The sequence below is a fragment of the Oryzias melastigma genome, linkage group LG7 (assembly GCF_002922805.2).
Source record: "Oryzias melastigma strain HK-1 linkage group LG7, ASM292280v2, whole genome shotgun sequence".
Classification (NCBI taxonomy): Eukaryota; Metazoa; Chordata; class Actinopteri; order Beloniformes; family Adrianichthyidae; genus Oryzias; species Oryzias melastigma.
In genome coordinates, this window is record NC_050518.1 from 10014271 (window position 1) to 10035292 (window position 21022).

Here is a 21022-nt window from a genome sequence, read left to right on the forward strand (position 1 = left end):
CAGATGAGGTGAATTGCCAGCAATGCGGGAGAAAAATGGAAAAGAACACTTGATCCTGCCCAAACAGGACTTAGTAGAAAACAGTTTAAAAATATGCACATACACACACACACACACAAGATTTTATGTTTTAAAATCCCTCAGAAAATAAAAAACGACAAAAACAACAATTCCAGTGAAGGGCTCAAGCTTAAACATGCCTGGAATTTTTTGACTTGTGGCTTTCTTGTAACTTTGCTCTTTCTGCAATATATAGTTGTAAAAAGAAAGAAAGAAAGTCGGCATTTCAAAGTCACCGCCAAGGAAAAAACATTCTCCTAAATGCGAAAAGTTTGTTATTTTTTCACTTTTTGCTTATTTGTGCACAGATAAGAAGGACAGGTTGGAAAAGAAAAGTATTCAGTCACTGGGACCTCAGACGCAAGTGCACTTTTGCCTTTATTTCTCTATATAAGAACAAAATATGCCACCCAAAAATTAGCATAATGTCCTTCCGCTCTTTAGGATGGAAGATGGGGACAATGGGGACATTTCTGTATTTATAGCAGCAAAAAGTGGACACAAATTCAGGGTGTGGGGAATGGAACATACCATTTGCAAAAAAAGTAAAACAAATAAAAACTTTTCCAGAAAATGGTCAAAGAAAGTTGAATATTGTTGGTATTTCTAATGGTCCATATGAAATAATACATTGGCTCTCATTTAATGTGATCTTTATTTGTATTTGCTCAACTGATTATACTCATAATTGCAGTAAATAGCAATATTTTTTTTTAAATGGACTAAGATGTAAAAATTGAGTTGGGCAAAAAATAAAACTTTGATCTCTTGACTGGAAAATATTAGGACTTTATATCAAAATTTGGCTATTTTCTTATATAACTTGTTTTTTTTGGCCTGTTTTATCTGAAAAACACCTTTAAATTTGAGTTTTTGGCAAACAAAAATGAGCAAATCCAACTCTGCACTTTGGAAGTGGTTTTGTTGTTTCAGTCCAGACACATTTGAGGCAGTGGAAATGTGTCACTGTCATAATATTTATTTGTTTACTCATTAAACGCGCTTCTCGGTTTCCTCCTCCTCCTCCTCCTCTTCCTCCTTTTCCTCCATCCGACACAGAGCAGGAGCAGCTGGATTGTTAACTTCGTGGGCTCAACTCCACGACGTGACTGGGACGCACACTGACACGTTTCGGAGCAGAGCGCGCTTCTGCAGGAGCTGCGTCTGGATGTACCGGAGCGGAATCACTGGGATTCATTCCACTTCTGCATGAATTGAATGGCATTTTAGGAAAAAATAAAAATAAAGTGACGTTGCCAGAGAGGAAAAGTCGCTGAAATTTACTTTTTTGGGGGGAGAATTTGGAATTAATATCTCGTTTCTTATCAAAAGGTAGGCAACTTTAAAGCATTTTCTTTTCTTTTTTTTTTTAGTCACATTTGCACAGATATAACTGTTTTATGCAATAATATCAACTATTTGTCCATACAATAAATGAATATGACAAAAAAGGTTCATTTCTTTGGCTTAAACATTTATATGGATGTTTTTGTGCGTAATTACGCACGTGCGAATATCACCGAAAAAAATAAAAAAACGTTGCATTTAATGATTATGTAGTGATATATAATAATAATAATTTAACCTGTTGCATCCTTACTCACATGCTATTCTTTGAAACGAACACTAGATGGCAGAAATTCAGCCCAAAATGCCACTCAAGTAAATCAAACATTTATTATACTGATTCTATTAATGCTCAAAAACACAACTGAATGCAACTTATATGGGAAGATGATTTCAGTGTAATTTGCTACTAAATTCACTTAAGAGCACAATCTCCTGTTGAAAATCGGCAGTGTTCAGGTTGGCTGTGACTTCATCTTTGTGCATCCTGATCTTATTTCATTTTAATCTCAAACACAGATCAGTTTGAAGAGGTTTGTTTTCTATTTGGTGACCTTTTTCCAGCAAATCCTGATGACTTGGTGCCTAAAAAACAAGAGTTCAGACATATGACTATTTTTCTTATAATAAAATTGGGAGCCTAACTGGAAAATGTTCAGTCATCTAAAGTAAGCGGCTATATATGTGTATGTTTTCCAGTCTGTGTGCCTATTAGTCATGGTTGACCAAACTCACACTTTCTAGTGTTTGCTCTGTGATTCCCATTCCCTGTTTGTCCACTGGCCTTTTCCCAGAGTTTACTAAAATATACATTTTATTTTAATGATGTATTTTCATATTTTTGCTTATTTTCAGTGCACTAATATAGAACTGGTTTGGTTAAGGTTTGCATTCTTGGTCAACTCATATTACTACTTCCTATTTTGTTCTCAAACTGTCAAAAAAATTATTTATTTTTTTTGTCTGAAGCCCATCTACCTGCAGGCATAGACTCTATAATAGATTTTTTTCCTTTCTCTTTGTGTTTCTCTTCTCAGTAGAGGTCCAGTTTCATATTGATACCACTGAGCAGCTTTGCCACCACATCCAAGCTTAGTGGCACAAGAGGAGCTGCCAAGCAGGTCCTTTTTTTAGAGACAAGTCACAAAATTACAGCTGTATGGGCAGTTAGCTCCACCCGAGTGCCCTCACCGGACCCGCCTAGCACTAACAGCCTTTATGTCTGCAGAGGGCCCACTAAAAAAAAAAAAAAAGTAAGAAGTGCTTTTGCAAAAAAAACCCTGCACATTTGTTTAATTGACTCATTTACACATTTCTAGTTTGTGAGATTATGTTTTCCAGATGAAACATTATGCATTTTTATCTATATTTGAATAAAAGTTTCTTGCAGGATTTGTTGAGCTCAGAGCAGCAAAACTCTTTCAATTTTGTGCAAATACATCCTCATATCCATGCAACACTATATCAAGAGTCTGTCCAGTGTTTTGTGCAGAGTCAGCCTTTGCACCGTGTGATGATCAGAGTTGGGGTTCAGTGTTGACGTGGCGGATGCCAATACACGTGTGTTGTGGTGCCAGCTGGCACGTGGCGAGCTCCCTGCCCCACCTCGACGTGCCCACACACTTCCACTAGTGTGAGGAAGACAGCATGTGGCATGACTTGCTACAAAACGAGGCAGCTTTGCACGTCTTCATCAATAATTTCAGGTCTGGTGGGTTTTGTCAGCTGCAGCTTTGAGGGTTTGTAGCGCTGCCAGTGAGGCATTTGGCTTGCAGGGAGCAATGAAGCTGGATTAATGGAGAATTTGATGATTTTGCACAAAATGCTATTTTTTGACTAATCTCAGTTCATTTAGACAAAAAAAGAAAAGATTTATTTTCTTTCTTCCGCCCACAATGTGGGAGGAACAAAGTTCTTGTAGAGCAGTGAGTTTATACAGTTTGAATAAGCACTCGACAAGATTAACAAAGGTAGTCTGAGCTGTTTCACTAGAACCTTTAAATAATTTCACTGAAGCTTAGGGTGTGCAGGGCGTTTGTGATGGATGGTGCACACAGAAATCCCATGCACAGAAAACATTTGAGAAGGCTTTTTCTTTTTGAAGTTGGTGGAGTCACAAAGACTATTGTGTTGTTTGGTCAATCAACAGCTTCCCATCCATATATCCGGCATTGTCTAGGTTTGTACTTTATTTTTCTTGCCTGTTGCATAGTGTCTTCTATTGTTCTTGAGTAAAGCAGTAACACAGTGGTATTAGATACTCATAAACGAAAGGCCTTTGGTTGTGTTTGTTTGTTCTAGCCATCTTGAAATGTGACTGTGAGAAGGACTAACACCATTGTCGTTGGATTTACTTTTTACCGTTATGGGTAGTTTTCTACATTGTCCTGAAAGAAAGAAACAGTTTCTTTTTTAAAAATGGGAAGCACCAGTTTGAAGAGATACTGGGATTTATAAACTCTTAATTTGTCTGGGTTAATCATTTTCCAGACAAACAACAACCTGCATTTTTCTGAAGATATGCTACAGTCACAAATACAACAATGGGGAGGCATCTGTAGAATCTTTAAGATTTCATGATTTCATAAAAAACTGTTGGCATGGTCATAAATGTAAAAGCTGGTATTCAGGCGGCCGCCAAATGTTCAAAATGGTCTGGTTTTTATATCTGTTGCCCAAGTTGTTGCCTGAGTTGTCGCCTGAGTTGTCGAGCTGTCACCCGAGTTGTCGCCTGAGCTGTAGCCAGAGCTGTCGCCCGTGTTGTCCCACAAGTAATTGACCAAGCTGGTCCGCAAGCTGTCGCTTGAGCTGTTGCCTGAGCTGCAGCCCAAGTTGTCGCCAGAGCTGTCTCCCGAGCTGCTGCCTTAGTTGTAGCCTGAGTTGTCGCCTGAGATATCGCCCGAGGTGTCGCTTGAGATGTCACCTGAGTTGTTGTCTCGGATGTCGCCTGAGCTGTTGCCTCAGCTGTTGTCCAAGTTATTGCCTGAGCTGTTGCCTGAGTTGTTGCCTGAGCTGTCGCCCGTGTTGTCTCGCGAGTTGTCGCCCGAGCAGTTGCCCGGGTTGTCGTCTGAGCTGTTGCCCGAGTTGCTGCCCGAGCTGTTGCCCGAGTTGCTGCCTGAGCTGTTCACCGTGTTGTCTCGCGAGTTGTCGCCCGAGCTGTTGCCCGGGCTGTCGCCTGAGCTGTTGCCCGAGTTGCTGCCTGAGCTGTCTCCCAAGTTGTTGCCTGAGTTGTCGCTTGAGTTGTTGCCTGAGCTGTCGCCTGAGCTTTCGCCTGAGCTGTCACCCGAACTGAAGCCTGAGCTGTCGCCAGAGCTGTCACCAAAGTTGTCGCCCGAGTTTTCGCCCGAGCCATCGCCTGAGCTATCGCCAGAGCTGTCACCTGAGTAGTTGCCTGAGCGGTTTTCTGAGCTGTTGCCTGAGCTGTCACCCAATTGGTCGCCCGAGTTGTCGTCTGAGCTGTTGCCCAAGTTGTCTCCCAATTACGCAATGGCGTCATCTCTGTCTCTCACTGGACTGCCTCAGGCGCCCAGGCGGTCACTGATCGATGTCAACTTTAGAGAAAAATCGTCCACTTTATCTTTTTCTTAAAATTTCCACGGCCATTGTAAAATAGACTACTCCTGCCTCCTATGAAGCCACCTGCCAAATTTGCCGAAAAACTTGCATTTAGGTCGCCGCATAGTCTCATTTTTGGATAAGTGACTGCAGCCTTTCTAAATGGGTTAGTTTGAACACATAGAACGTGAATAAAGAAAAAAAATGCACTGTCATATCTATGTGGATTTCCTGGCCTCTGTCGACACACAACTCCCACAATCGTTGTGTGTCAGTCTCTTAATTGTCATTCTACAGTCTTTTTTTCTCTTTCCATCTCTTGGTCTGACGCCCTACTGCACCCTGTGAACTCACAATGACACTTTAAAATATCTTCTTATTCATTCATTCCTTCATCCATTAAACCACTCTTTGCCTTTGGGGGGGAGAAACTACAACAATTAAGAGCAAACCTCTTGGTTTGTTTTTATCTCAACCCCGGATGTTTGACAGCTTGGAGCTAAATTGAAGGGAAAAAAGAGGAATTCATGAATACAAACACCAGAGCCTGATAAACATGCTTGATGGTGGGATTTAACTCCATCTTCTTGTTAGATTAACCTTTTGCTGGTGACAAACTTTCAGCTTTTCTGAAAGAGAAAGATAAAAAAGTGTCTTTAGTCAGAGCCTGAGTCAGATTTTTAGATGGGCACAGTTGTCATAACATTGCAAAGTATAATCTGCAGAAATTGCAGGTATATAAATAAGCCTGGTGGTGTCTTTTGTGTGTAATCTGGGTCTTTCTGTGTTTCTGTATGCGTTGACAGTCATTGTGTGATGCTGACACTATATGCTTTAGTTGTGCTCCTTTGGCTGCATTCTTCTGGTCAAACCGAGGCCAACTGTGTTTTTTTCTTTACTGCAAAATGGTATAATTTGGCAGCTATTTTTATAAAAGGGAGCAGACTGCAGAGGCCAGTTTTCATACTACCAGGCCAGGTTCACATCATGCACACACCAAACTGTGCTGTCCTTATACTACTTTATAACATCAAATAAAAGCAAAAAAAGGAGTTCTGCAGGTCAAGAATCAAGAATTTAAAATAAGAGTTAGGACATTTTTTAACCTATAGATGAGTTATTTTTTTCCACTTTAGCTCTATAATAATCATAATAATAAGCATTCGTACATTCTTGTGACTAAAATATATTTTCTATTGAATTAAAAAAAACAAACTACTTTTGATCAATATAATTTCCTACTTTTCATTACTTTTCCTTTTTCTACTTCCTTCATTAGATTGTTGTAACAAAAGAGATAAATATGTCATTAAAGATCATTTTTATAAATTCCACTTAAGAAAATGAATTATTTTCATACAACCTCATTACTCTGAAGAGATTAGGAGGTAATAAAAAAAAAAAAATGAAAAAAATCTCTAGGTTAAAAAGTTTTGCAATTAAAAAATATGTTTATTTATACATATTTAAATTTATGCACACACTCCAGCCACCTTTAAGTGTGTGTGTTGTGCAAGGCTGTGACATCATGTTGTGTGTGCTTCATGGCTGCATTTGCAAACTCAGATTTCAATGGTGGCTTTGTTGCAAAAGCTCTCTTGCAGGAATAAACTTTTCCCATTGAGGTGATTTCTTTTTCGTTTAACTTCTCTAAGGGATCGTCTCATGACACACATTTGAGGACACTTTAGTGCGGTTTAAAGAGGCTTTTATTCTCAGGGTCAATTCCTGGCAAAAGTGACGGGGGAATGAGGGCATTTCTCCTCACCAGCCTCCAGTTCCAGTCTGCGTCTAAGGTGTGGTATAAACAGTAGGGCCTTGTAATTAAGAACAAGCAGACCATTTCATATTATTTTTTGACTACTGTACCCACATGCTTAGATTAACCAGTAAATTGCCTGGTGTCATTCATTCCTGCTCTGTGCTTTTTTTTTACATTTGGGTTTGAGATTAAGAAGAAGGACATTTTATGCTTATTTTTTAATTTTCTTTTCATACTAGTTCACTATAAGACACATTTCTATAGTTGCTTCAATAATGTGTTTCATAAATCCTCACTTTGATGTTTGGATCTTACCTTTTGACACAATGTTTCTTACTTTAATATTGAAAATACAAAATAAAAATGCTAAGTGATGACATGGTGATATTGGCACATTTCATTCAAACTGAAAGTAAACAAATTAAAACGTCTACACAGTTGTGCTTCATAACTCGGAGGTTCTCGTTCGTGTGCTCGTTAATGTCAGTCAGATCTACCAGAATGTTGGTTTTTGTGTGGTGAAACTGACGCCTCTCTGTCCGGGTGTTTTCTCAGGTGTCTCCATCCAAAGATGTTGCTGCTTCGCTCCGTCCTGCTGCTGCTGTGTTTGCTCCAGCTGCACGCTCCGTCCTCTGCTTTGCCCTTTGAGCAGAGAGGCTTCTGGGACTTTTCCCTGGACAGCATGGAGAACATTGGGAAGATGGCAATGATGAACGATGTGGAAGAAGGTTCTGCCATGGACCCAACCCCCCCTCCCGGCGTGCCCGTGTGCCCCTTTGGCTGCCACTGCCAGCGGAAGGTCGTCCAGTGCTCCGACCTGGGTTAGTAAGAGTGCATGGGAGGGAAGCCGAGGATCTCGCATGACCCAAGGGGTTAAGTCCTCCTTTGCTCTGTAAGCCGGGGGACGGACTTCTCCTTTGGGGTAATGCTGGTGTATTTTGACAAGGAGAGGAATCTCTTTGAGGGATTTTGTGTTCCAGACTTTGTTTGAGGGCGACGTGGTGTGAGAAAAAATGAAACTAAATAAGGAGAGAAAACGTGGGAGGAAGGGTTGAGTTTGATCTACAAAGAAAGACGGGGTAGATGAGTGACAGGTACTTATCCAGCAACAGGATCATTTTTAGGGAAGATGATTTCCTTTTAGATGGAGGATTTTATTGGTTATTTTACTTTCAGGTCACATACAGAAACTCTGAATCCAGGATAGGGAAAAGAATGCATTTAATTCAAAAAAATGTCAAGTAGCTACACAGGAAAAGACGTTTTTGGAGAGATTAAGGAAACATTTCTGAGTCTGGATAAAGGATTAGGATTGTTGCTTTTATGGTTTTCCTGAAACCAAAGTTTTAAAGTTTTAGAAGAAGATTACATCCTTCTCGTTTTAATATTAACATAACATACCTGATTTAATTTCTGTAAAAAATCGAATATAAACTCTCTTCTCTTGGAACCCATCTTGTATAAGTCTTACGTTTCTCTGTGTTTTACTTGCTGTGTAACGCCAATAAGAGGCCTGTGTTTAGATATAATGATTCTGTCAAATCATCATTCTACTAGCTCCATATATTCACTGTCTCTGGTCTTCTAGCGGCAGGCAAATGTAGAAGCGTATAATTTCGGAGATGTCAAGTGCTTATTTAGAACAGATGTATTTTGGTAGTGGCGTCTGCCTCCTGTTAGTGTGCATCCCAATATGATGTTGAGTATTTGTATTGAGGCAAACTGGGGTTTTGGAGGGCGCGAATGTTGTCAGTTGGTGGTTAAAATGTCAGATTTGTGGCAGATTTGAGTGAAGAACTCTGACTTGTGGTTTAGAGGATTTAAAGGATTTGCTTAATCAGAGTCTTGGGGAACTGCTCTTTCTTTTGTCGAGATTGTTCATGGCGTCTGCTGGATGGGAGGAAGGCTCAAGGTGCAAGTTTGGAGGTTTCCTGTAGGCGAAAAGTACAGGTGCAGACTGGACGGTTGTTTTTCCTGGTACAAGAATCCACTGGATGATATTCTGCATACTTTAGAACTTTAATGCAGGAATTTTTTTACAAAATAAAATTATTAAAAAAATAGCCTAATTTATGGATTAGGCTAAATATTCTAAATGAAAATGGGATCCTTTTTGTCCATAAGGGTTTTATTTGCTGGCAAATGCGCTCATCTCCACTATAAAGTTGTCATTTTTCTTAGCATTATGGTCTGCCAGAGGGTTCAATCCTGTGGGGTGTCATCGCAGGCGCGGCACAGCACACATCTAAAGTTAACCGTTGCTGTGAGCGCTCAGAGGGTCAGATGTGGTTGGTGACTGGCTGGATCCCAGTGGGACAGCGGATGCTGTCTTTCCAGTGGGTCTTACTGAATTATGGTCTTGGTCCAGATCCAAGTTACACATCCACTTACCACGTCTGATACACTTGACCACGTCTCTGTAATGTGGACCCGTTAATGACTATTGGCTACTGTTCTCTGTGTTCTGAGTTATTTCCCTGAACCTCACCAAGTACCATAACACAGGTGTTTCTGCAAAGCACCGTCTTGTTAGCGTTTAATATCTAGTTGCTACAACACAAGGTTAAAAATAGGAGGTAGCTTTGGATTTGTACCTAATTTCCCCCAGGGTGTGTCCCAAAGGGATTAATAAAGCTATGTCTAATTAAACATATCAAGTCATAAAGAAGCAACTCACACATTTACACACTTAGCTTGTATTTTTTGTATGTGTCAAAATGAAGCCCTCCTCCTTTCCTTGATGTGTGATCTGCTGAGGGTATATTTCTCATCCTCTGTGACTTCTGTCCAATTGTAACCAGATGGGAAAACATCTGGTGTCCCAATCTGGTCTGAGAGGAATTTCTGACACTGTTTGCATGTGTGTGTGTCCCCTCCCTCTAATGCTACATTGACGTTGGTGTGTGACCTCCATAGTTGTGTCTACATCCACCTTTCATTGAAATAATAGATGAGGAGAACCAAAGTACTAATTTGAGATTGTGTGGGAGGGTCATTGGTTTAATTTTCAGGGCTGATGGAGCTTTTAAACACACTGTGACTATTTATTTTGTCTGTGTCTGAGGAGGATATCCTAAGAGCTTGCCAACTTAAAATAAGCTGGTTTTAAAGGGCTGCTTGACTGTCACTTCTGGAGGCTTTGGGTGGAGAACGACTCTTGTATTTCTTGGTGCTGTGTTCAGGTTTGACGGAGGTGCCAAGAAACATTCCTCCAGACACCAAGTTCCTGGACCTTCAGAACAACCACATCACTGAGCTGAGAGAGAATGACTTCAAAGGCCTTACGGACTTATATGTAAGAAACACAGACAACTCATAGAACGCTCCACCCGCTATCAACTTAGCACTCCTCCACACATGCCGCTTACATTGGTTTACTGATGTCATCTCATTCCCTGATGCCTTTGAGGTCCAGAGCTTCATTTCCTCTATTTTGCGCTCTGCTCCTTCTTGCTCTGAGAGCTTTAATTGTATTACAGTTTGAGCTCGAGTCCAAACGGGAGAGGTCAAGCTCTCTTAGCAATAAAACTGTTCTCATCTCTGACCCACATTGAGGCACACAAACCCGAAAGCAATATTAAGTCTGGCATCTGTGGAAACCCATGTCACGACATTACACATAAAACTTCTCTTTCAAAGGGTGGTCATAGCTTTCATCTGTCTCCATCTAGTGCGAGTGTGGGAGATGACCAGCTTTGAACTGTTAATCCACACACACATGTGCAGTAAAATTACTAAGAACCTGTCTGCACCGTATTTTGTCCTGACTTTTTGATTGATTGATTTTTTTCAGGCTTTGTCTGTAAGGAATAACATGATTTCCAAGGTGCATCCCAGAACATTTGTTCCTTTGAAACGGATGCAGAAGCTCTACTTTTCAAAGAACCTGCTGACAGCCATTCCCAAAAATTTGCCAGCCTCCTTGGTGGAGTTGAGGATCCATGAGAACCGCATCAGGAAAGTTGGGGCTGGAAGCTTCTCGGGACTGGGCAACATGAACTGCATAGGTTAGAAATGCTCAGGCTGCACCGAACCGTTGTATTAACCATTACATGATTATTTTGCAGGCTCTGAAGGTTCTTTCTGTTTTGCAGAAATGGGAGCAAACCCCATCCAGAACAGCGGTTTTGAGCCAGGAGCATTCAAAGGACTGAAATTGAATTTTCTGCGCATATCTGAGGCTAAACTAACCGGGGTGCCAAAAGGTAAAAGCTCATCTGTCAGCCTCAAAAGATGTTAGGAATAAAAGTATAAGATAGAGCCTTAAAGGCCTTGTGCAATTGGGGGAAAAACTCACTAAAAAGTCTTTCAAAAGAATCCTTTATGTAGCAGTTTTCACGAATATTACTTTAAAGTAAAAAAGGGAGTGGTCACATAAACCTAGACATTAAATATTTTAAAACAAATATTATTTTGTGATATTTTCTGGCCGTTAGGGGAGGAATGTTTCATTTTTGTTACTTGATATCAAAACTCCTTCGTTTTTAATAGACAAACATACATTAAAAAGAAAAAACATGTTTATTATATAATATTTTCTGGTGATTAGGTGCAATATTTTTCCTTTTTATGACTTATGACCAATTAACCAGTATAATTCCTTAGTTTTCAATAGACAAACATAAATTCCAAAGAAATAAATGTATATTTAATCATATTTTCTAGTTATTAGGTGCAAAGTGTTTTTTTCCAATTATAAACAGAATTATAATTTATTAGTTTTAAATAGAAAAACTTGTATATTGTGAGCTTAAAAAAGATACGTTTACCTAACCACCTCATTACCAAGCAAATCACTGTTCAAGGTCACCTAGGTTAGAAAATATGTCGCGCAGTGTTGACTTTATATTTGTAGGGAACTATTACATCACAGACTCAGATTAAATTGCTATTATCTACTGCCCTTCTTCTTTTCTCTCTTTATCCGTATTATATGGAAATTTCCCCACTGTCGGATGAATAAAGGGTTATCTTATCTTATCTATCATGCAACATTTTCTGCAAATTTAAAAGCTATTTTAAAAAGGGCTTACCCACATAACCAAGGCATGGGGTGGTTAAATAATTTTCACCATTCTCGAAACTCTTAAGAAACCGTATCATATACTTTTTTATTTAACATTTCCATAAATTGATGATCCCAAAACACAAGTGTTGCTTTGATGTATAACACCAACTGTAAATGATCAAGGTTTCCCTTCAAACTGTAGACTTACATGTTTGGCTTCTTTCTTGTAGATCTCCCAGAGAGTCTCCACGAGCTTCATCTGGATCACAATCAGATCCAGGCGGTGGAATTGGAGGACTTGGGTCGATACAAAAATCTCTACAGGTCTGCCTCTCCTCTCAAACACCATGCTCTAAAAGCTCTGCCTTTCAGTGCCTCAGAGCTCCTTTTTACAGTCAGCAGTGCCCCTCAAGGGTAGGATTACAAATTACACATATCCATGAAAATGGAGCAGGAAATTTGAGTTGCTTTGAACCAGTGACTCTAAAGTAAAAAAAATAAATAAATAAAAGTAATTCTGACACATATAACACATTTATTTTGTGTTATATTCTCAAACTAGCAAGAAAACAGCAGGCAATTTCAGAAGGATCCAACTGCTTGAGCCAGAAAACTACCAAAATCTGACTAAAAATCAGCAGCATATTAATTCTTATTTTTCCTTTTGCCATGCCACACATTAAAGTCTCAATCCAACTATTTTTTTTATGTAATAAAATTGTTTCCAGTGGTTTTTAAATTAGAATTATGCAGATTTTAGCCAAAATCAATAAGCCTGTGTCGTTTTTTTTAGACATATTTTCTACAGTGCAGCAGGAGTTCATTTGAAATTCACCTCTGAGTTGAGGGTGGAAATGTTAGTTAGCCCTTTTGCTAATTTCCCATCAAACCTTTGTTTACACTCTCTCCAGCTAGCTTATTGCACCTCACCAGCCCAAGCTAACATTAGTGTGGCAAAAAAATGGCTAACAATTTCAGAGAAATCCAAGCACTCAGTTTTGAGCCAGATGGCAGCTAAGATGAGGAAAGATATTGTCTGCAAGTGGATGAATCAAATTTTCATTAGAATAGGTTTTTGAAGTGTTTCTTGGGGAAACTACTCTTTTCTTGTTTCCTTTACATCCTCTGTATTCTGTCTTAGTTGTCAAAAGAGCATAGGAAGTTGTCTTTGACTCTCATCTGGTTTGTAATCACTTACATTTATTTTGGTGTGCTGATTTTTATTAGACTGGGCCTTGGCTTCAATAACATCCGTAACATAGAGAACGGCAGCCTGTCATACCTGCCCATGCTGAGAGAGCTGCACCTGGAGAACAACCGCCTCACCCATGTTCCTCAAGGCCTGCCTGCCATGAAATACTTACAAGTTAGTCCATGAAACTTTGGGTTTTCAAGTTTTGAATTTTTGCATCTTAATTTATACATCTCTTTCTAGGTGGTGTATCTTCATTCTAACAGCATTAGTAAGGTTGATGTAGATGACTTCTGCCCTCGAGGATTTGGGATGAAGAGGACATTCTATAATGGCATCAGCTTGTTTGATAACCCCGTCAACTACTGGGACGTGCAGCCTGCAACGTTCCGCTGCGTCAACGATCGCTACGCCATTCAGTTTGGAAACTACAAAAAGTAGAAAATGGAGATATGGGGAGATGAAAGTGAGATGCTGGTAAATAGAAGAGGGAGCAGATAAATTAAAATAAAAAAGAATTGGAACTTCAGAGATGATGTAAAGGGAGTTTATATTTGAGAATTAGTTTTTTTTTTGTTTTTTGTGAAGTGTATGAGTAACAATGAGGACCACAAACTGAAAAAAGTGAAAATGTAATATTTTAACTTGAAGTGGATGAAGAGTAAAGCCTGTCTAGAACTGTAACTGGGCTGTAGCAGTTTTTTTAAATCAATATTTTGAAAATGTTTCCATCTAAAGGTTTGAGAAGAAAGATTATAACCCCCTTCCCTGTTATCCTACTTCACGAGAACTGAAGACAAACAACTTGTGAGGCATTTCATTAAATTTGTGCCTTTTATCTAATTTTTTTGACAGATTGTTCTTCTGCAAACAGTTTGGTTAACATTGTGAGCAGAGCATAAGAAGCAGTCGGGTTTTTGGAAGGTCCTTCACTCTGACTTTGAAAAAACAACATCACAGAAAATTCACTTCAGCGTTTGATTAATTAAAGCCTGTTTGTCTCATTTGGTGCTTAACATACTTTTTTGTTGAATTCTTACTGTCTGCCTTTACAAATATTAGCCACCTGAGCTGTATTCTGTTGCATTAGTAATGTATTCTCTCCTGGAACACATCCACTCTGCTTGGAGAGAATGAAGGTATTTCATTCACACGTGCTACACACAACAGTAGTTTTTGCATTGTTTTGCACAGTTTGTGTCTGTTGTTGTTTTTCTTTTGCTTCAGGGGTACGGCATTGGTTTAGTAATGGTGGGTGGGGGGATATGAGTGTTTATATTTGTAGGCTCAAAGAAAACTACTTTGGTTTTTACTGTGTTGTGCTGCCTCTTTTCTGTAATCTTGCATCCTGCTGCTGCATGTGAATAAAAACATTTTAGCCTGCTGCATTCAGCCAGAGACCAGTGATGCCCTTGGGGTGATGTTTTGGGAAATGAGAAAGAATAACCAAATGGAGAACATTTAATGAATGAACCCTAAACTTTTGTACATATTTATTTTATTAGCTGATGATCTTGAATACAACACTGTTCTGAAGCCGTACAATTGTCATAATTTGAATCTTTTGAATAGTTTTGAGTCTTTTTTGAGTCTGAAACTGTTGGTTGACAAAGTTATTTTTTATCATGAGATATACAATTTCAGTGAACAATTTAGATATAAAAAACACACATACATGGCCAAAAATAATATTGACCATAATCCTATCAAGGCCACACATCCATGGATGTTACACGTTAAGGTGATGCTCTGTGAGCCTGATCTTCTGATTATCCGTCACCGAAAGTGGCTTTTTCAAAAACCAGTTCTGGAAAAACAATGAATGACTCAAGTTGTATACAGGATGGGGTGAGATACCTGCTCTCAATAACACCACAGTACAATATGGTATTTTAGTGTCATTGCTGGTTTCCAACTGAGGCAAACAATACCGAAACTGGTGCAGTTGATGTCCGTGGAAGGATGTCTTGAAGCATATCTGGACATAAAATCATTTCAAGTTCACTCTGATCATTTTTTAATCTATTTCCAAAGCGTTCCCAGTGGTCTTTTAATTGTGATTAGACTGTTTTTTATCCCAAATCTAAAAACCTGTGTCATTTTCTAGGACATAGTTTCTGCAGACTGGCAGTAGTTCATCAGAAATTCACCTGAGTTGCGGGTAAGACTGTTAGTGCAGAGAAAGCCTATACTCCCACTTCCCATCATCCATCTGTATACTCTCCTCCTATCTTACAACCCCTCTCTCACCCCAACCTAACATTACAATATTGGGGAGTTATCCAGCCATGTAGTTTAGCCTGTTGATGGTAGCTTCCACACCACAGCTACAGACTTTTTCAAACTGCATTTTTTGACTGCTCCTGATTTACAACAATTTAAATAAAGAAATAAACAGAAATTGCATCTTAAGTTTATTATTTTTTTGATACAATTCCTCCATCATTAGAGAAACGCCACAAGAACACACTAAAAGCACCAAAAATACAATCAGAGTGGTGAAACATTTCAGGAAACAATAGTCATAGTCCAGTTACCATGATTCAGCTTTAAGACAAAATCCCATGGATAGATGAGAATTGTTGGGGGGATGATTAACTATAACACAAATAAAAAACTCTGAACCAACAATCTTTCTGCCTTTAATCAAAGAAAAAAAAAACTGATGACCAAAAGAAGCATCTATGGATGGATCCCTCTGAGGCTTTACCTGCTCCCCAGGAGCTTTGCCCTGCTAGTTTTTCCAGCTCACTTTGCAAAGACTGATGTTGATTGGGATGCCTTTTGCCAATCAGAGCTTAGAGCGACATTACTGCAGACTCAATGGAAAAAGATGCTGAAAATGTATGGATCTATCTAGTCAGAGAATAAAGTAATTTAAAAGACAACTTTTCAGTACTATTTTTAATGTATTTCAGTAAACAAATTAATTTGACATTTACCTGAACCTGCAAAAGCTTAATTGTGAATCATGTTTTAAGAAAATATGGTTCACCTATTATTTATTTATTTGACTAGCATGTTTTACTAATTGCTATATTGGGGTAAATAGTCACAATTAGGTATTTTCATAAAGTATTACTTGTGAATTTTTATTATCTTGCTCCCTGGGAACAAAGTGGCCAAAGATTTCTCATTTTCAAACGTGCCGCCGCGTGCGTCACCGCCGCGCGCCTCTCCGTCAGTGCTCCGTTTGAGGCACAGAGAGAGTGCACTTGCCTGTGTTGACACAGGACGGATACGCGGCGATGCCCTTGCGTGTGAAAGCCTTTGAAGCTCCACGGAAGCAGCATAATAGAGGTTTTGTGTCCAAAGAGAGGCTCGGCGGGGGAGGATCGACGAGCATCTGCAAAAAATCTGCCTCTGGGCGATTTTTGCGTGGTGCTCGGCAGCAGCGGCCCGTCCTTTCACCGAGGAAGCCGGGAGCTGGATTTGACATGTCGCAGGGATGTGCTGGTGAGTCGGCCGGTATAGCAGGACGCCATTAAAGCTCCAAACGGAAATATTTATTTGGGGACAGCTAAAAGCGGAGACGCGAGAGGTTTTGTCGGTAGCCTATTCGTCGAATTTCATATTTTCTCTGTAATTACGTGAAGTTGGCACATTAAATCCTTCAAAAGCTAAACCCTGAGGGTAAACAAGCTAATCAGCTAGTTAAGTGACTGTTGTGCTGGTAGGGTTACCGTTTCTTCAAGTTAATTATTTTATTTCGATGTAGCCTTTTATTTAAAAAATAGTTGCATATTTCCCAGCTTTTCTACTACAAGTGAACGCATCTTCATGGAATGCAATTAGAACAGTGGAGGAAACTGTTAGCTTCATTTGCATCAAACTTCCACATGAATTTCACAGCTTATAAATATTCTTTCTAAATAAAGCAGCAAATCGCTTCTGATTTGAGCTGCCGGACATTCCCAAACTAAATTTAGCTCACAACAGACAGCAAGTGACATACAGCTAACATTCTGTTCTCATTCAGTCGCTCCTTTTTTCTTAACAGAAAGCCTGGTGATGAAAGGAGGAAGTGATGGAGACGAGCAGAAAGCTTTTCTTCTGAGCAAGGAGAGATTTTAATCTGATCCAGTCAAAACAAGGTATCATTTACATATAAGAGCTTTCACTCTCTATGGTACAAAACAAAACCCAATATGAAAAATGTTAAAATGAAACCTGATTAAAAAAAAAATTAATTTAATTTGGATTGTGTGTATTTTTTACTCATGCAGTGTCCAGGACTAACCTCTCAATATTTTTGATTTTCAATTGTGTTTTTGAAAGATTCTTTAGCAAAATGTCTGTTTTAAAGGGCTATACCATGAAAATTCTACTTTTTGAGGTTTATGTGCATTACGAAAGAAAGAAATGAAGCTTTATTTGTTGTGCAGTATCGACATAGGTCAATTGTACAATGAAATGCTTCAGATGGGAAGTCAGTGAACTCGCCAATTTTTACTTGTTCTGTTCATTCCTCACAATAAAGAACCCCAAAGCGGTATTTTAATCCGTTCATGCATTTAAGAGTAATCCTCTAAAAATCTGCACTGTCTGGAGCAGCCTCTCCTATTACCACAAAAACGAGCGGGTGATGACGTCAGCATGACGTGAACCACCCCTTTAGGAAGAGTCAGCTTTGAAAAAAGAAGGGATTGTTGGTGTGGAAGTAAGCCTCTGCTGATTTCCCCTTATACCTTTGTTTACACTCTCTATTGCTAGCCTACAGCCCCTCACAACACCAAGCTGACATTAGCGATGCAATAAAAATGGTGTGCAATATTGGAGCTATCCAGCCATAAAGTTTTTGCTAAATGCCCGTTCGGACAACGAAAATTAAGATGTTAATACATCTATTTGTCTGCTAGTGGATGCATCAGAATGGAGCAGGGAGACTTAAGCCTGCGTATTTCAGTTGCTGTGTCACAAATTTCAATTTTTCAAACGGTGGGCTTTTTTCTTCTACAAATTCATCATGATTTGATTCAAGAAATAACCAGAAATAAAGTTTTAATGTTTAAATTATTTAATGAATGCCCTCCATCATAAGAAAATGCTACAACAATGTGTTCAAAACGCAAATTTTCATTGGAGTGGGTCTTTAAGTATAAACTTAGTGTATACTAAAAGTGAGGCAGTGTACTATAAGTTTACTATTCATATGCCATCTTTAAATTGTAAGCTTAAAATGTTCAAATTTAGGCTGAAAAAAGTGTGACGTCAGTATATATCCTGGATTCATATACATGATCTGCAGCAGGAATCTGTATCCTGCTGCTTTTATCCCTCCATTGTGGCTCTGCTTAAAAAAATAAAAAGGTTTTAATTTTAAGAGGGAAGTAGGAAGTAAAGTAAATAAGGTAATGTAAGCTAGCTCAAACTTTATTAAGCTTATTCACAAACAGTTGAGGCACAGTAAGCATCACATTTTGAACTAAAACATTTTTTACAGATATTTGTGCATCTTGTGCCACAGAAAATCAATTGGAGGTCACTAAGTGTAAAAAAAAACAGTAAAAGCAACTCGATTGGCTTTGATTTAATTTTGTTGAGATAGACTTTCAAATTTCTGACTAAAATGTACCACAAATGGTAAAAGAAATATATATTTTTTTATCACTGTTAACACTGAGCCACCTACTGCCACTTTTGCTGCATTGAGATGATCCTATATGACACAGGGTGTCTTTTATTTTGAAAGGAACTCATATTGACCTGTCAAAAGTTTTATATATATATATATATATATATATATATATATATATATATATATATGTATGTATATATACATATGCTATTTCATTTAAAACAATTGTGTTTTCTCCTTGTGTCTACATTTTATTTATGCCAAAACATAATTTTATTTTTACCATATTAGTAACATTAACATATATGCATATCAGTGTTTCAGTTTTCTAGAGGGTGTGGTCAGTAAAAAATAGACCTGATTGACTCCTAAAGTGTTGAAGGTTACAGACAGTTTATAGTACACTTGCTATTCCTGAACCTATACTACTTTTTGCTAAAGGGTGTCATAGTTTTAGCAGTAAGGATGTATAACTTTCACTAACAGCTTTCTGTTCTTCCTGTCAGTGTCTGATGGCGATGGCAGAGCTGATGGAGCATCCCTGCGACTGCTCTTCAAACCTTGACACGGATGTTCGCCTCCTGCGCGTCTGAACCTGCGCTCTGGGCTGCCTCCGGCCCCTCCTCTCCTTTTGCCTCTCCCTGCCTGTTTGACTCCTCTCCCTGCACCTCCCTCTGTCAGCTGATCCTCTTCTTCAGCCTCCGTCCAGTTTCCCCGCCAGACGTTCTGCTGAACCTCTCCAGTCTTCCTAGCATGGCTTGCTGTGGGCGTTCCCTGGACTCCCCGTGCACACTCGCCCTGCTCATCGGCTTCCAGTTTGCGTTTGTGCTGTATTTCTCCCTCGGGGGCTTTAAAGGTTTAGTGTCTGTTCTGGTGCACAGCACAGAGCCTGAGTTTGATTATTCCCGACCTCATGACGTCTACACCAACCTCAGCCAGCTAGGGGTTCCTCCTCCCCCGCCTCGCAATTCCGGCATCGGAATTTCCGCAACGGGGCAACCACTGAGAGACTGCCCCATGCCTTCGCCCCTCCTAGGTGAGAAAAAGACCCCCTACATGCATGGAGATGTACAGTGGTGTTTATTTCCTGGGTGGAGCTCAAACAGATTCATAACATTCAACTTTTTTGTTGCAGTTGGACCTGTTGCGGTCCATCTTTCCTCGCCTCTATCCATGGAGGAAATCCGGCTTAGGAACCCGCTGGTGCTACCAGGTGGGCGCTATCGGCCTCCAGATTGTGAACCCCGACACCACACAGCAATAGTGGTACCCTACCGTAACCGGCAGACCCACCTCCGCGCCCTGCTCTACCACCTCCACCCCTTCCTGCAGAGACAGCAGATCCACTACAGCATTTACATCGTCCAGCAGGTCAGTGTCTGCAGACAAGCTTTTCTCTGCATCTGTTAACAGTGTTTTAAACAGCAAAAATGGATCATTTTTAAGAATAAACATGCAAATGTGAAGGTTACTACTGACCTACATAATGAAAACCACTACCTCTTTGGAGGAATCGCTGATTTAGGTGCAAATTAAACTGATTAAACTAATTAATTAGATTTTTAATAACCCGACCCTTACAGTATTTTTAGTCCGCTCTTTTCAGTCATGCTATGAAACTATTTTCAAACTAAAGTGAAATCGGTATCATGTGGATGTTTCTTTCTGTTGTGGTTTCAAGCATTTTCTTTTGCATTGTTTCGCAAAAGTGAACATTGAAAGGAAACTTGATTTGAAAATATTTACATTAATCACAGAAAGATGATGAGAAAGGAGTCGGAGGCAGAAGTGACGGATGTTTTCTGAGGAACTGAGAACTGCCACAGCTGTATTCATGTTTTCTGAAATGCTATAGGAAATTTGATGAGGATACTGATAAAAACTAACTAAGAATGAAGTGGAGGAGTTGCTTTCAGTGGATTGAATCTCCTTTTGTTTCCTGCATAAGCTCTGCCACAATTGCATAACATGGAAACCAGACAGGAAATCGCAGTAAAAGGAAAGATGATGAACTGTTCCTGCATAGCTGTTAGATAGAATCCTGTGAGGGATATTTCATCTCATGTCTTAGTGGTGGTTTCCTGAAGTCCAGACCAGACCTGATAGGCTTGAATAGAACATATATTCTTTATTAAAAAAATCCTTAAATGCTCGGAGGAAGTATGTCTATTTATTGGTTCAGAGGTCAATCTGTGAAGGATCTGGTTAAAGACCCACTCCAATGATAATTATCTTTTTTGTTTGTTTTATTATGTTCCTGTAGCATTTTTCTCACAGTAAAGGACATGTTTAAAATAATTTACCATTAAAACTGCATTTCCGAGTATTTCTTAATTCAAATAGCATTGGATCAGAAAACTAGATGCTTGTAAAAGCTCACACTAATGACGCAGCTACTGAGATGTTCCTGAAATGTCGTGCCAAAGTCTCCTCTTCCCCTGCGTGCACCCTGGCTCGCTCACACTAAGATGTGCGAGACATGACACTGCGCAAAAACCCCCAGAATCCGGAGAGATTTTT

General features: G+C 39.4%; 2 protein-coding genes across 3 annotated transcripts in view; both read left to right on the forward strand.

The window, feature by feature from the left end:
* Positions 1–1112: 1112 nt before the first annotated feature.
* bgnb (biglycan b) lies at positions 1113–15586 on the forward strand. Its single transcript, XM_024294111.2, has 8 exons — positions 1113–1392; positions 7280–7545; positions 9907–10019; positions 10518–10731; positions 10819–10929; positions 11963–12056; positions 12960–13098; positions 13168–15586. Exons 2-8 carry the CDS (start codon positions 7296–7298, stop codon positions 13363–13365), a joined length of 1119 nt encoding a protein of 372 aa, XP_024149879.1. The 5' UTR covers positions 1113–1392; positions 7280–7295; the 3' UTR covers positions 13366–15586.
* A 517-nt stretch (positions 15587–16103) lies between these two features.
* The window catches only part of b4galt3 (UDP-Gal:betaGlcNAc beta 1,4- galactosyltransferase, polypeptide 3), a 12256-nt gene continuing 7337 nt past the window's right edge, over positions 16104–21022 (forward strand). Inside the window, exons 1-4 of one of the 2 annotated variants that reach the window (XM_024292764.2) lie at positions 16104–16380; positions 16925–17018; positions 19009–19538; positions 19638–19873. In XM_024292764.2, coding sequence (XP_024148532.1) covers positions 19073–19538; positions 19638–19873 — 702 coding nt within the window. In that variant the 5' untranslated portion in view covers positions 16104–16380; positions 16925–17018; positions 19009–19072. The remainder of the gene's footprint in view (positions 16381–16924; positions 17019–19008; positions 19539–19637; positions 19874–21022) is intronic. The other variant, XM_024292765.2, reaches the window with a different exon arrangement.